At 39.4% G+C, this 13,803-nt stretch overlaps 1 protein-coding gene across 7 annotated transcripts in view; it reads left to right on the forward strand.

Annotated features, from left to right (window-relative positions):
* Positions 1 to 13,803, forward strand: part of Papola (poly(A) polymerase alpha) — a 53,328-nt gene that overhangs the window by 7,104 nt on the left and 32,421 nt on the right. For all 7 annotated transcript variants that reach the window (XM_060388135.1, XM_021649424.2, XM_021649426.2 and 4 more), the window contains 5 exons: positions 6,200 to 6,373; positions 7,249 to 7,315; positions 11,662 to 11,743; positions 12,138 to 12,247; positions 12,827 to 12,880. In XM_060388135.1, coding sequence (XP_060244118.1) covers positions 6,200 to 6,373; positions 7,249 to 7,315; positions 11,662 to 11,743; positions 12,138 to 12,247; positions 12,827 to 12,880 — 487 coding nt within the window. The remainder of the gene's footprint in view (positions 1 to 6,199; positions 6,374 to 7,248; positions 7,316 to 11,661; positions 11,744 to 12,137; positions 12,248 to 12,826; positions 12,881 to 13,803) is intronic.

Below are 13,803 nucleotides of genomic sequence, written 5' to 3' on the forward strand. Positions count from 1 at the left end.
ACAACAAACACTTAAATTGTACTGCTTGGCATTAATACTCAATATTGTCTGTTAATGTATCTGGCTTTTCTGATGCACTCTTAAGTTTTTCCAGGTTCCATTCATTTTTAAGTTGTCTTCAGAAAGTTGATTATAGGAGTGTTTCCCTTTCCCCCCTTTTAGTCTGTAGCAAAGGGACAGTTAGAAACACCCTTAGGAATTAGAGAGTTGGCTCAGCAGTTAAGAGCACTTGTTGCTTTTGAAGAGGACCCAGGTTCAGTTCCCAGCACATAGTTGCTCAAAACCATTTGGAACTCCAGTTATGGAGAATTCAACACCCTAGGCACATGCACAGTGCAGACAGGCAAAACACTCGTACAATTAAATAAATACATCTTTATCAGATCAAAAACACCATTAGGAAAAAAAGAAAAGTGACCTAGCCTTTGAACAACATACATCCTTTTTCTTCAGCCACCTTGGAATTGACAGTTTGGTCTTGGACTTCATAATACTTTTTTTCCTTTGAGTGAAACCTATTACATCATTTGCTTGAGTGCTGCTTATTAAGTACTGGATTGATGGTCCACCTTTTCATAAGTTTTTAATATTGTAACCAGGCATGGTGTCCCATGTATGTAGTCTGAATACCCAGCAGGCTGAAGCAGGAGTATTGAGTATTTAGGCCAGCCTGAGTTTAAAAAGGAAAAGTATCTGTGTTCTAAATAACTTTAGTATAACTAACATAGAATAAGTGATGACTTTCACTGGCTAATTAGCCATAGAATCCATCGTGGTCTGCTTTTCGAAACGTAAGGGTACATATTGTGCAAGATGTAGAGGTACCATAGAGTAGAGTACATGGAGATCCAGTGAACTTAGGAAGTTCATCCTTCCTTCCTTCCTTCCTTCCTTTTAAAGATTTATTTAATATTTATACAACATTCTGCCTGCAGACCAGATCTTACTATAGATGGTTATGAGCCACCATGTGGTTGCTGGGAATTGAACTCAGGACCTTTGGAAGAACAGTGAATGTTCTTGACCTCTGAGCCATCTCTCCAGCCCAGGAAGTTGTTTCTGTCTGCATTTGCAGTGATAGAGTTAAGATAATTGGTTATGTAAAGTGCTTTGACTTATTGTATAGATTGAGATTTTAGTAAATGCTGTTATCATAATTGTACAACCTTTTCACCTGACATTGTGAGCATTTTTTAATACTCTGTGAATTACTATTATGTTTTTTTTAATGTGGCATGTTATTATTTTCTAAGCATTTACTGTAATTAAACAGTCTCCCACTGATGATACTTAAATGGGTTCCAGTCTGTCCTGTGGTGTTGCATATAGGGCTCTAGTGAACAGCCTTGGGTGTCTTGTTTCTGTGTGTTTCTCCTATGAGAAGGGTCAGATTTTAGAGTGTAGAGCATCAAAAGAGTGGAGTAGCTGTCGATCATGCCCCATCTGGAGTAGTCCTGGAATGCATGATGTTCCAGTCAGGTGTTCTCTGTATAGGAACTTGAGGCCATACTTTGGACTGTCTTACAGTGTTTTGGAACCCAGGGTTTGTTCAGGTTGGGAACTCAATGTTAGGTGCTGCTTCCCCATCCCCCAAGATAGTTTCTCTGTAGCACAGCAGGGCTACAAACTCCAGACCATTCTCCTGCCTCGGCCTCCAGAGTGCTAGAGTCACCGAGCTCAGCTTGTTATGTGGTATTTCTGTGTTTTAAAAATGTGCTGTAGATTAGGTCTTTAAAAAAAGTTGTGGAGGCACTATCTTTGAGTGTGAGAACTTTGAGCTTGATGGGTGGCTAGAGCTGAAGTTGTTAGTGCGTTTAGAAGGTTGGTGCTTGCTACAGAAGTTTGGTCAGTAGTACCAGACCTCACTTTAAAAGGATAAACCAAGCTTCCTTCTGTTGCATATATAATATTCCTGCCCCATCATTTTCCTTTTTTGAGACCTCTCTCTAAGCTTTTGCTGACATGAGCTTGCAGTGTAGTCCAGGCTGACTTTGAACTTGCTGCTATCTTTCTGCCTCTGATGCTTCAGTGCTAGGGTTATAGTCTACATTTTCACATTGACAGTGCTGCGTTAGTTTTCTGTCTGTGAAAAATACCTAAAAAAAATTAAACCTAAAAGGACAAAGTTTTTATTTTGGCTCTCTGTCTCAAGTCCCACTTCATTTTCCACTGCATGCATTGCTATGGGCCTGAGGTGAGGCTGAGCATCATGCTGGGGACCACTTACATTATGTTGAACAGGAAACAGTTTATTTTTTAATATTTTCCTGACCTTCAAGTTACACAGAGCCGAGGATGATCTTGAACTATTGATCTTCCTATCTACACCCCAAAGTGTTAAGACTACAGGCATGCATCACTAGGCCCAACAAAAGAGTAATCATGCCTGGGGTTGGGGGAGGATTACTGTTAAGTATGGCTTGATGTTTTCAGGGATGGAAGATAGACTCTGCTGTACATAGCTCAGGGACATCTATGGTGTGGACCTAGCAGGTAGTCTTCATTCTTAAGGTTTTGGTTCAGTTTGTTCAAAATTGAGGTGTTTATTTTTCTTTTGTTAGAATCTAAACAGTGGCAAAAGATGGTTTAAATCGCTTTTAGCACTGTATTTTTTTCGTGTGTGTGTGTGTGTTCCTCGTTCTTTCCTCTGTACCTAGTGTCTCCTGCGTACTTGGCAAGTGTTCTGTCTCTGAGCTCATATCCTCAGTCCTGTTGCTCTGTGTGTAATATCTAATGTTAAATGGGAAAACCTGAGTTTTCTGTTTAAAATCTAATACATGTTTCTTCTTGGGACATTTGGATGCTCAAACAGGCAAATTAGTGTTTAACAGATGTGTTCGTTTTTATTTAAGTGTAAGAGAGTTGGTAGCTACGTACACACACACACACACACACCACTCTTACTGCTTGACTTTCTCCATGGTGTATGAGTAACAGCTTTTGGCAGTGCTTACTTTGTTGATTCTGAAGGCTCTCTTGTTTTTTATTTTATTATTATTATTATTATTATTATTATTATTTTTATGTGCGTTGCCTGAATGTATGTCTATGTGAGCTGTCATGTAGGTGCTGAGAATTCAACCTGGTTCCTCCGGAACAGAAGTCGTGCTTTTAACTGATGAGCCATCTCTCCAGCTGAGTCTCTTGTTTCTGCCATTGCCGTGTGAACTTCTGCTCGGTTCTCTACTCTTCACTTCCCATGTTCCCATAGGAGGTGCTGAGATTACAGCAGACACATTACCACATCATGCTTTTTATGTGGGTTGTAGAAGTTGAATTTAGGTCAGCAGGCCTATAAGGAAAGTACTTTTACTTGCTGAGCCATCTTCCAGTCCCTGTGCTTACTTACATGTGTAATATACATTACAGATATATGTAGTATATGCTTTTTAATTAGATGAGGTGTATATGTGCTTGTGTGTGTGTATGCACAATAGATACATGTATCTGTTACATACTTTTGAATTAGATGAAACAGTAGCTAGATGACATCATTTTGAGTTGAGGTAAATTAGAGAAAAAATTCATATGATTTATCTTTCCCCCATTTTATCGTGGATACTAATGTGGACATAAGGATCCTTCCTCCCCTCTCTCCCTAAATTAGGATGAACAACTATTTTTACCTTTTTTTTTTCTTCTTTTGAGATATGGTCTTTTGTAGCCCAAGCTGGCCCCTTTTTAAAGATTTATGTATGTATTTTATGATGATGAGTGTTCTATCTGCATGTACACCTGCATGCCAGAAGAGGGCACCAGATCCCTGTTTAGGTTGTGAGCCACCATGTGCTTTCTGGGAATTGAACTCAGGAGCTCTGGAAGAGCTCTTAACCTCTGAGCCAGCTCTCCAGCCCCAGGCTGGTCTTGTTTAATGGGGGAATAACCTTGAATCCTTTCTGCCTTTACCTGCATTTCTGAGATTGTTAGTGTTGCACTACCATACTTTGCTCTGGATTAAAGATCTTTGTGTGAATTTATAAATCTGAACCTCTCTCCAGATATACTGGTAATGTGACCTTGAAGGAGTGTTCCAAGTTCCTGTGTGTTATGCGTATGATAATAATACACCTGACAATTTGAGGAGGATGGGGTGGGAATAGGAATGATGAAAACTGGAAAAGTCATAGCCAGTGCTTCAAATTTTACTAATCCAAACTGATAATGGCCATGGTGAAGAAAGCGGAGGAGCACAGTGTTTGTGCAACACAGGCAGAGCTGGATTGTGCTTCAGAGTCACTAACACATGATCTCAGCACTTGTGAAAGCCCTGTACTGAACAGACCTAGCTCAGCCTTGTTTTTGTTTCTACCTACTTAATGTTAAAACCTCTTAGAGCTGGGCACGGCGGCGCATTCTCATCCTGGCATCCATAGTCTGAAGCAGGGGGGTGACAAGTTAAGCTCAGCATAGGCTACATGGCAAAGTCTTGTTTGAACAAAATTAAGACAAAGCAATTATTTGTGATCACACATACTGGCACAATAATGGAGGATTGTAGCTGGAGAATCTCAGTGGAGCAGTGACTATCATGCAGATCAGTTGTGCTCGGCCATGGCTGTGTAAGGTTGAAGTACTCAGAGTTGGGGAAGGTCTTACTGAGGGGTCACCTCAGTCTGTCTGCAGCTATTATCCTGCCTCTGCTTCCTGGGTGCTTGTGTACAGGTATGTGCAGCTGCTTCTGGCTTAGCTATGTGATTTCGAGGGCTACATTTTTCCTATCAGTTTTGATAGAAATTTGGTAACTTTTGGCTAATGAAAACATGTAGTGATTAAGACATGAATTCAGTTAGATTAACTATACTTTAATTATGGATTCTGTATAATTTTGAAAAATATCTTCAGTTTTTTAGCTTTAAGAAAATGCTTGGTGAGCTGGGCCTGGTGGCACATGCCTGTAATCCCAACACTTAGGGAGGCAGAGGCAGGCGGATTACTGTGAGTTCAAGGCTGGCCTTGAACTGGCTGCAAAGTTAGTCTAGGACAGCCAGGGCTACACAGAGAAACCCTCTCAGAAAAAAACAAAACAAAGAAAGCTTGGTATTGGTGTGGATTCCTGACTTTTGGAAGGAACTTTGTACCCCAGCAGTCTGCACAGTTGAGAATAACAGGTTGAAGAGAGATCAGGATACAGTGGTAAGAAGACACACAGCCGAGTTGGTTGTCAGTAATTGGCAAATGGACTTCCAGGCATGTTAACCTCTGTGTTGGTATTAGAAGACAAAAGCAGAGCCTATTGGATCTGTACATAAAAGTATCCTGGCACTTAGTGCATGATAGTCATCAAATGTAATTCTTTCTGAAAATATGTCAGAAACTAATTGTGAATACATCTCTTTCCCTTGAAGCTGCATTTGTCTATGCTATTTGGCCTCATTACATGTCATATGCTAAGTGTCATTTAGAGAGTGTATGTCTTATGTCAGAAATAGCATTTGCTTTTCCATTATTGAGACAGGGTCTCTGTTGTGTAACCCAGGTTCTATAATTGGCTATCTTTGAACGCTGGGTCACTGTACACCAGATGCCTAGCTGAAACAGTTAGCTGCTTTTTCCTGCATTGTTTATCAGGGCTCTAGAAATAGCAGTGCAGCCTGGTGTGGTGGTGCACACCTTTAATTCCAGCACAGTGTGTTTAGGGCCCCCCTGCTCTACAAATCAAGTCCAGGACAGCCAGGGCTACAGAGAAACCCTGTCTTAAAAAACAAACAAAAAATAACAGTGCAGAAAGACTTACTAAGAACTTGCTGGGTTTGTTTTCTGTGTTGCACTCTTACCTAGCAGTGCATTCTGTATTTCATGCTCTCTGGCAGTGTGTTGATCTGGGTTCTTCCATTTATTTTGGTGTTTCAGTGACTAACATTAAAGTTCCTGGAGGAGGAGAAATAAGTTATTGATATTTTACTTCAAAGTATCTAGATATATATATTGTTGAGAAGCAAAATGTCTTTGAAAGTAAAAGTTTGGAGCTGAGCATGGTGATACATGCCTATAGTTCTAGCTTTCTGGGGCTGAGGCAAGAGGATAGAGTTCATGGCCAGCCTGGGTTGCTCTGCAGTTCCTATCCAAGTTTGGGCAACATGGCAAGGATCAATTGTTTCAAAGTGTATTTTACTAGAGTACCTAGTCCAGTCCTGTTAATTAATTTCAAGTTGTAGGATTTTTTTGGCAGTAAAGAAAGTTTATCCAATTCCATTTTTAGTCCAGTTACAACGCAGGGATCACAACAAACGCAGCCGCCACAGAGGCACTATGGCATTACCTCTCCTATCAGCCTGGCAGCCCCCAAGGAGACCGACTGCCTACTCACCCAGAAGCTCATCGAGACTCTGAAACCCTTTGGGGTTTTTGAAGAAGAAGAGGAACTGCAGCGCAGGTAAGGAGATGTGTATGCTGTGTGTGTGTGAGCCTTAGGATGTTTGTGCTGAATGAATTCTGAGGCATTCTCGACTCAGAGGGTCAGGTTACTCAGTATGCTTGTTTCACACAAAAATGATAGTTCGAGAAAGAGCTTGTTTTCTGTAGACAGTTCTGTTTTCTTGTTTATGATTTCTTGGGGCAGGGCAAGAAAAATCTTGGTTACGGCTTAAACATTGCACATTGTAGACACGTGCTCTTTTTGAGGGTGCTGGAAATGGCTAAGTGGTTAAGAACACTGGCTGCTCTTAGGAACTAGGTTTAATTTCCAGTACCCACATGATAGTTGTCATACATATGTAATTCTAGTTTTGGGGGGTCTAGTGCCCTCTTCTGGCCTCTAGGCACAAGGCATGCATGTGATGTGCAGACATACATGCAGGCAAACACACATAAAATAAAACATTTCTGGTGGCTCTTGGTTACTAATACAGGAAAAAAGGAAATGCTTTATTTAACCAGTGTGCCAAGTTTCTGATCTCTTAGAAAATGTGAATTTTGTGGCTGGGTGTGGTGGCCCACATCTTTAATCCCAGCACTGGGGAGGCAAAGGTGGCCGTATTTCTGTGAGTTCAGGGCCAGACTGGATTTCACACCCCATCCATAATCAAACAAACACACAAATAAATAAAAATAAAGTCTAATATGGTAGCACATGCCTATAATCCCAGCACTTGGGAGTCAGAGGGGAGGATTATGAGTTCTAGACTTGCCTGGGCTATGTAGGAAGACCATTTCTCAAAAACGAGAACAAAAGTAAAATTTAGTAAAGCCACTTAATACTTAAAATTTAATATGTAACAAATAATAATTTGACAATTGCTTTATTAACAGGATTTTAATTTTGGGAAAATTAAATAACCTGGTGAAAGAATGGATACGAGAAATCAGTGAAAGCAAGGTAAAGTGATACCATAGTATCTAGCTGTTTGTTGTCTTACATCAGTTGGTCTTCCTTGAGTGGAGGTTGTTTTTTGAGTTAGGGTTTACCTATATGTTGCCCAGGAGCTTACTTGTAGACCTGGCTCGCCTCAAGCTCAAAGAGGTCCACTTATGTTTGCCTCCTGAGTGCTAGGATTAAAGGAGTATGCCACCACATCTAGCTGCTGTTGAAACATCTTTAATGTGGGATTCTTTCTACTCTTTTAGCAGTTTCCATGTTTCTTGTTATTTTGAAAGAAGGCAAATGAAATTAGTGATTTTTTTTTTTTTTAGTTAGTATTTTAATTAGTCTAGTATTGGACCCTGTAATTGTGAAGTATTCTACTCATTTTTCTGAGAAAGGGAAGGATTCTGACTGAGGTGGATATGGCACTGATTGGCAGTCACAGCACTTGGAAGGTGGAGGCAGGAGGATTGAGAGTTTGAGGTTAGCCTGGGCTGTGTTGTGAGACCCCTTGTCTCTAATCAAAAATGAAAGTGGTTTAAAGTTTATTATAGCCAGGAGTAGTGGTGTACACCTTTAATCCTACTATTGGGAGACAGAGAGAGCCAGGCAATCTCTGTGAGTTTGAGGCCGCCCTGGTGGTCTGCAGAGTTAATTCCAGGACAGCCAAGGCTTCACAAAGAAAACCCTGTCTCAAAAAACAAGCAACAACAACTGAAAGAAATGTTTACTATATTTTTGGAAAGTTCCAGGTGTGGATTCAGTCTCTACCATACTTGAGAATCTTAACTGTCTTTAAAGAAGTCCTGAATAGTTTGCTTGTGGTTTGTTTGTGTTTCATTAATTTTTTTTATGTTTGTGGGTGTTTTGCCTACAGGTATGCCTGTATATCATGTGTCTGGTGCTTGTAAAGGACAGAATTGTGCATCAGATCCCCTGGAACTGCTGTTAAAATTTTGTGAGCTGCCATGTGGGTGCTGGAAACTGAACCTGGGTCTTCTGGAAGAGCAGCCAGTGCTCTGAACTACTAAGCCAGCTATTTCCAACTCCCTTACATTTCTTTTCTTTTCTTTTCTTTTCTTTTTTTTTTTTCAGTTTTAGATACTCTGAACATCATTGTCCAGTTAAAATATTTTCTGATTTCATGACACTGTCACTGTACTCATTCACACAAAGAGCTCATTGGTATGTTTATGGTAAAGGAAAAGTGTTTTTAGAGCTGTGGGGAATGTATTTGACCCATTTTTAAGTTTCATAAATAGCAGTAGTTTTTCTGCCATAATAGAAAATGCATACTTAATTCATATGCAGTTGAAAACCTGATAGAGAACCAAGGGAAGACAGACTCATAGGACAGGAGATGGCATTAACGTAAGGAAAAGTAAAAGTTACTTGGTTTTAGTTAAATAGATAACGTTCATAAAATAGGTTTATATGTTTTAAGCATCTGATAAAAAATTGAACAACTGGAACATTCTAAATGGTGGTCTTTATGTTCCACATGTTTCTTATTAACATAATATTTAATAGAAAAATTGGAAAGCTAAGTTTTATGAGCTAAGCAAAAAGTGTCCAAGCTTAAGTGTTATTTAATCATTGAAGTTGGTTCTAGCCTTGTGTAGGAAGCATGGTTTTGTTGTTTTTTTTTTTTTTTTGTTGTTGTTTTTTTGGAAGAGCTTTTTTCTTAGAATCTCTTTTTTCTTTTCTTTCAGTTTTTCGAGACAGGGTTTCTCTTTGTGTGGCCTTGGCTGTCCTGGATTTACTCTGTAGAGCAGGCTGGTCTCAAACTCACAGAGATCTGTCTGCCTCCTGAGCGCTGTGATTAAAGGCATGTGACACCACCTCCTGGCATTTTTCTTAGAATCTTACAGACCCTAGTCAAGTAGACAGAGCCACAACTCATTTGTATTTTGACATGGTTTTAATATGTAGCCCAGGTGGGCCTTGGACTTGATCACCTGGGTCAAGTGATGGCTTTGCCTGCACCTTCCTGGTTCTGGGAGTAGAGTTGTTTGCCACCACTCCTGCTCAGAACCTCTGTTTTTTTGTTGTTGTTGTTTTGTTGTTTGTTTGTTGTGGGTGAAACTAGGTCTGCCTTGTCTTTTCAGACAGGGTTTTCATGTAGCCCAGACTTCTCTTGACCTTCTGCCTCCTGGGAGCTTCACAATGTTAGGTTATAGGCTCTGCTGGGATTGCAGGATGTGCACCACATTTGCCGCTATGGGCTGTTCTTCCCTTCAGGAAGCTTCTTGAACCAGTGCTGCTTTATTTATTTGGCATGTTAATAAGCAGATAGAGCAGAGGCTTTGTATTTAAGATTTCATCCATGTACAGTAAGAGACTTCATCATCTTTCCCTACCTGTCTTTCTGCTGTTGGTTGTCTTCACCTCAGAAAGTCCCTCATTTGTGTTCATGTTACATCTGTGTCTAAAATGCACAAATGAAACACAATATGCATTATCGTTTGCCTGGGTTTGGTTGATTTTGCTTAACATGATTTTTGGTTCCCTCCATTTTCACTCAGACTAATTATATATATATATGCATATGTATGTGCATTTGTATGTATGTATATAAATATATACGTACATATATATATATGTAAGATTTATTTTTGTGTATGTTTTGCCCACATGTTATGTCTGTGTTCCACCTGCATAGAGGTCAGAAGAGCATTGTCAGATCCTCTGGAAGTGGAGTTAAAGATAGTTTTGAGCCACCATGTTGAGTGCTGGGCACACAACCCTTGTCCCTCTGCAAAAGCAAACATTGCTCTTAATCTCTGAGACATTGCTCTAGTCCCCCTAATTTTATTCTTTTTGGCTGAATAAACTACACTGTGTATACATACCATATTTTTTCATTCATCTTGGCTCTTGTGCATAGTTGTAAACAGATGTGCAGATATCTGTGGCATGTGATTTTTGCTTCCTCTGGATACCAACATACTAGACCATACTGTGAGAGGCATATGATGGGCCCACCATAAATTCATACCCATTTCATAGTGTCCCATGCTACTGCAAAGTATTGTTGCTGTCATCTGGCCTCTGTGCCTATAGGCCATTGGCACTGAAGCAGGTTGCACAATGGAAAAGAAGAAAGGCCTGTTTGGCAGAAATGTTAAAAGTTTAAAACCAGGAATTCTTAGAAGTCTTTTACCAGTGTGCCATTTCATGAAGCTTGAGAATCAGTAGCTTTTATGTTACCTCTCTTCCTTATTTTGTTATTCATAAAGGTAGGCAAAAATTTCCCTCCATATGATTACTATCCATAGCTAAGAGAGCCTGTGAGGGCAGTTCCAGAGCTACTCATCTTGGGAGAACACTGGTTCAAGAATATGGATTTGTGATGAGAGAAGGCTGCAGCTGTTTGAGTTTATTTCTTGGTCCTCTGGTGTATTCTGTTGGTCTGTGTAATGTTTTGTCAGTTCCATGTTTTGCTACTGGCTCTTAAAATTGGGTGTCATGATTCCTCTGCCATGTTCTTCATGTGTAAAGTTGCTTAGGGTAGTTTTGTTTTGTTTTAATGCTTTTATGTGAATTTTGGTATTTTTTTCCTTGAGTTGTGTGAAGAATTGGAATTTTCATGAAGATTGCATTTAATATGGAGATCACTGTAAGTAATACAGGTGTATTCACAGTATTCCATCCAGCCCATGAACCTGGGAAGTTATTTTTTAGTGCTGTATTGAACCAGTAATTCTTATGTTTTTGTTTTTGAGTAATGGTCTCTATAGATAACCTAGGCTGTCCTAAGATTTATAGTAATCTTCTTACCTTAATCTGCCAAGTGGTAGTGCCTTTACACACTGACTGGATGTATGTGTTTAATTTTAAAGATGGGGTCTCTTTGTGTAGCCCTGGTTGTCCTGAAACTATAGACCAGGCTGGTCTCAAACTTAGACATCATCTGCCTCTGCCTCCCGAGTGCTGGGATTGAAGGCATGTGCCACCATCTCCCGGTATGTATTTATTTTTTGAGATGGGTTATCTTATAGGCAGACTGGCTAAAGGTTCCTATATAAAGCTGAGGATGACCTTGAATTTTGATCTTCCTTCCACTACTGAGGGTTACAGGTGTGTCCCACCATCCCAGTTTTATTTATGTAGTGCAGGTATCCAACTAGGACTATATGTATGCTAGGCAAATGATCTGCCGCCTGAGCTTCATCCCTGTTGTTGCTGCTTTTCTAAAGAATAGCATAAATAACATTTTTATAATTCTAGGACTTGGAATTAACAAACAAAAAGCCAAAAAGGACAACCCCAAATTAACAAATAACAACTCAGAAATAAGTTATGTCATTTGAATTGGTTTCCTTGATGCTTTACTGATAGCCATTGTTTTTGTTCAACAGAATCTTCCACAATCTGTAATTGAAAATGTTGGAGGAAAAATTTTTACATTTGGATCTTACAGACTAGGAGTACATACAAAAGGTAGGTAATATTTTGCTCATTTTTTGAGCTAGCAGGACTCTTATGACAGTTTTGAATGAATCATTCACAAGCTTTGGTTAACATGGAGGTGAGCGAATCTTCAAGGAGTTGTAAACTCTTTAGGATGATCAGATGGAGCCTTCTGTACCTGATATCTGTAAAGCAACGCTGTAATAAGCTCAGTTTACCAATGGAGTAAGCCATGTTTTCTGTCTCAAATACCGCTTGGCTGCCTGCTGCATTGCAAAGTGTAGGTGCAGAGCAGCTCCCATTATGGTTTATGGACATTTCTCTATAGATTCCTTCTTTCTTTCTGAGTATCACTGAGTTTGAGAAGAAAGTGTCAAGGTTCCAAGAAAGACTTGTCATTTTGTTGTCCTCATTTTTTTTTAAGGTGCTGATATTGATGCGTTGTGTGTTGCACCAAGACATGTTGATCGAAGTGACTTTTTCACCTCATTCTATGAGAAATTGAAGTTACAAGAAGAAGTAAAAGACTTAAGAGTATGTAAATATGTAAATATTGGGGCAAGAGAGGAAGAGGTTTTTTTTTTGTTTGTTTGTTTTTTTAAATACCATTTATTCTATTGAGAGAAATTTATGTTAAAGGTAGAGGAATCAATTGAGACGTCCAGTTTGCCTGGCCGTTTTAAACACTCAGTATGCATTTGCCTTTGTATTTTACAATAAAACTAAAATAATAAATCTAAATTCCTTAGAAATTAGGAAATAGAAGCAAACACAGTGAATAATCTATGAACAGCTACATTCCCCATGATAGAAATGGAAGATTTTTGAACCCCATATAGTGTCAAAGTTCAAAGTTAATTTTGTTGAGCATTATGATAAACTACGTTGAAACTATCAAGTGCCATATTTAAAAAGATGCAGTAGTAACCACATGCCTGGCATTTGGGCAGTAGAGGTAGGAGGATCAGGTTATCCTCAGCAGTGTGGCTGGTTTGAGACCAGCCTGTACTTAGTGATACCCTGCTCAGACAAACTAAGGAAAAAGGTAATAGGCATGTTTAGCATGGGCTTATGGTGATACTTTGGGAACTAAACTTGTTCATTTTCTCACAGGCTGTTGAAGAGGCGTTTGTACCCGTTATCAAACTCTGTTTTGACGGAATAGAGGTAAGATTTAGTCCTAGCTAGCAATTTTTGGTATGGACTATTCTGGATTTTGGTAGTTTAGGTAAGCATTTGATTGCCAGTAAGAATTTGTGGGGTTGGTTGATACTAATTTTTTTTTTTTTTGGTTAAAGAAACAGTGCCTGTTCTTTGTAGATTATGTGTTAGGTTCTTTTGTAACACCAAGTGGAAGTGCAAGATGAAGCAAAGGACTTTGGATGGGAAGCAGCTGCACAGCAGTTCTGTGGTAGCTTCTTCCCACGTGTACTCTGTGACCTTGTTCAGGCAATAGTATAGTCTGTTTTTGCAAGTAGACTTTCTTTTTAGGTTTATTTGCATAACCACTTTTAAAAGATAGGGTGTGTGAGCTGACAAGTGCTGTGAGTACTTTGATTGGAGAGGTAGTACCCCACCCTGGTGTTGTGGAGCACAGAGAGCTGTTGCCGCAGAGCTGATGCCCTGATGATAATGTTGCTGATTACAAAACTTGAGATACTTGAAGAATAAGAACTTGCTGGGTTTTGTTTTTGTTTTTAATGTAGTTGCAGGGTTAGTTTTTAGAATTGCTGTATGAAATACATAACTCCTTATGAAAGACTGAACTATTGGTTTTAATAAGTAGCCAAAAATGTTAAATATAAATATTATGCATACAGTGTTCTACCTTCATGTATGGCTGCAGGCCAGAAGAGGGCAACAAATCTTATAGATGGTTGTGAGCCACCATGTGGTTGCTGGGGTTTGAACTCAGGACCTTTAGAAAAGCAGCCAATTCTCTTGACCTCTGAGCCATCTCTCCAGCCCTGTTAGTAGACTTCTTAATGGTTAAAATGACATGTCATTTGTTAGGTTCTGTTTCATATCACCATTCCCATGCTTTAGCTTCTGATTAATGTGCCCTTTTTTTTTTTTTTTTTTGTAGTGTA

The sequence above is a fragment of the Meriones unguiculatus genome, chromosome 7 (genome assembly GCF_030254825.1).
Source record: "Meriones unguiculatus strain TT.TT164.6M chromosome 7, Bangor_MerUng_6.1, whole genome shotgun sequence".
Classification (NCBI taxonomy): domain Eukaryota; kingdom Metazoa; phylum Chordata; class Mammalia; order Rodentia; family Muridae; genus Meriones; species Meriones unguiculatus.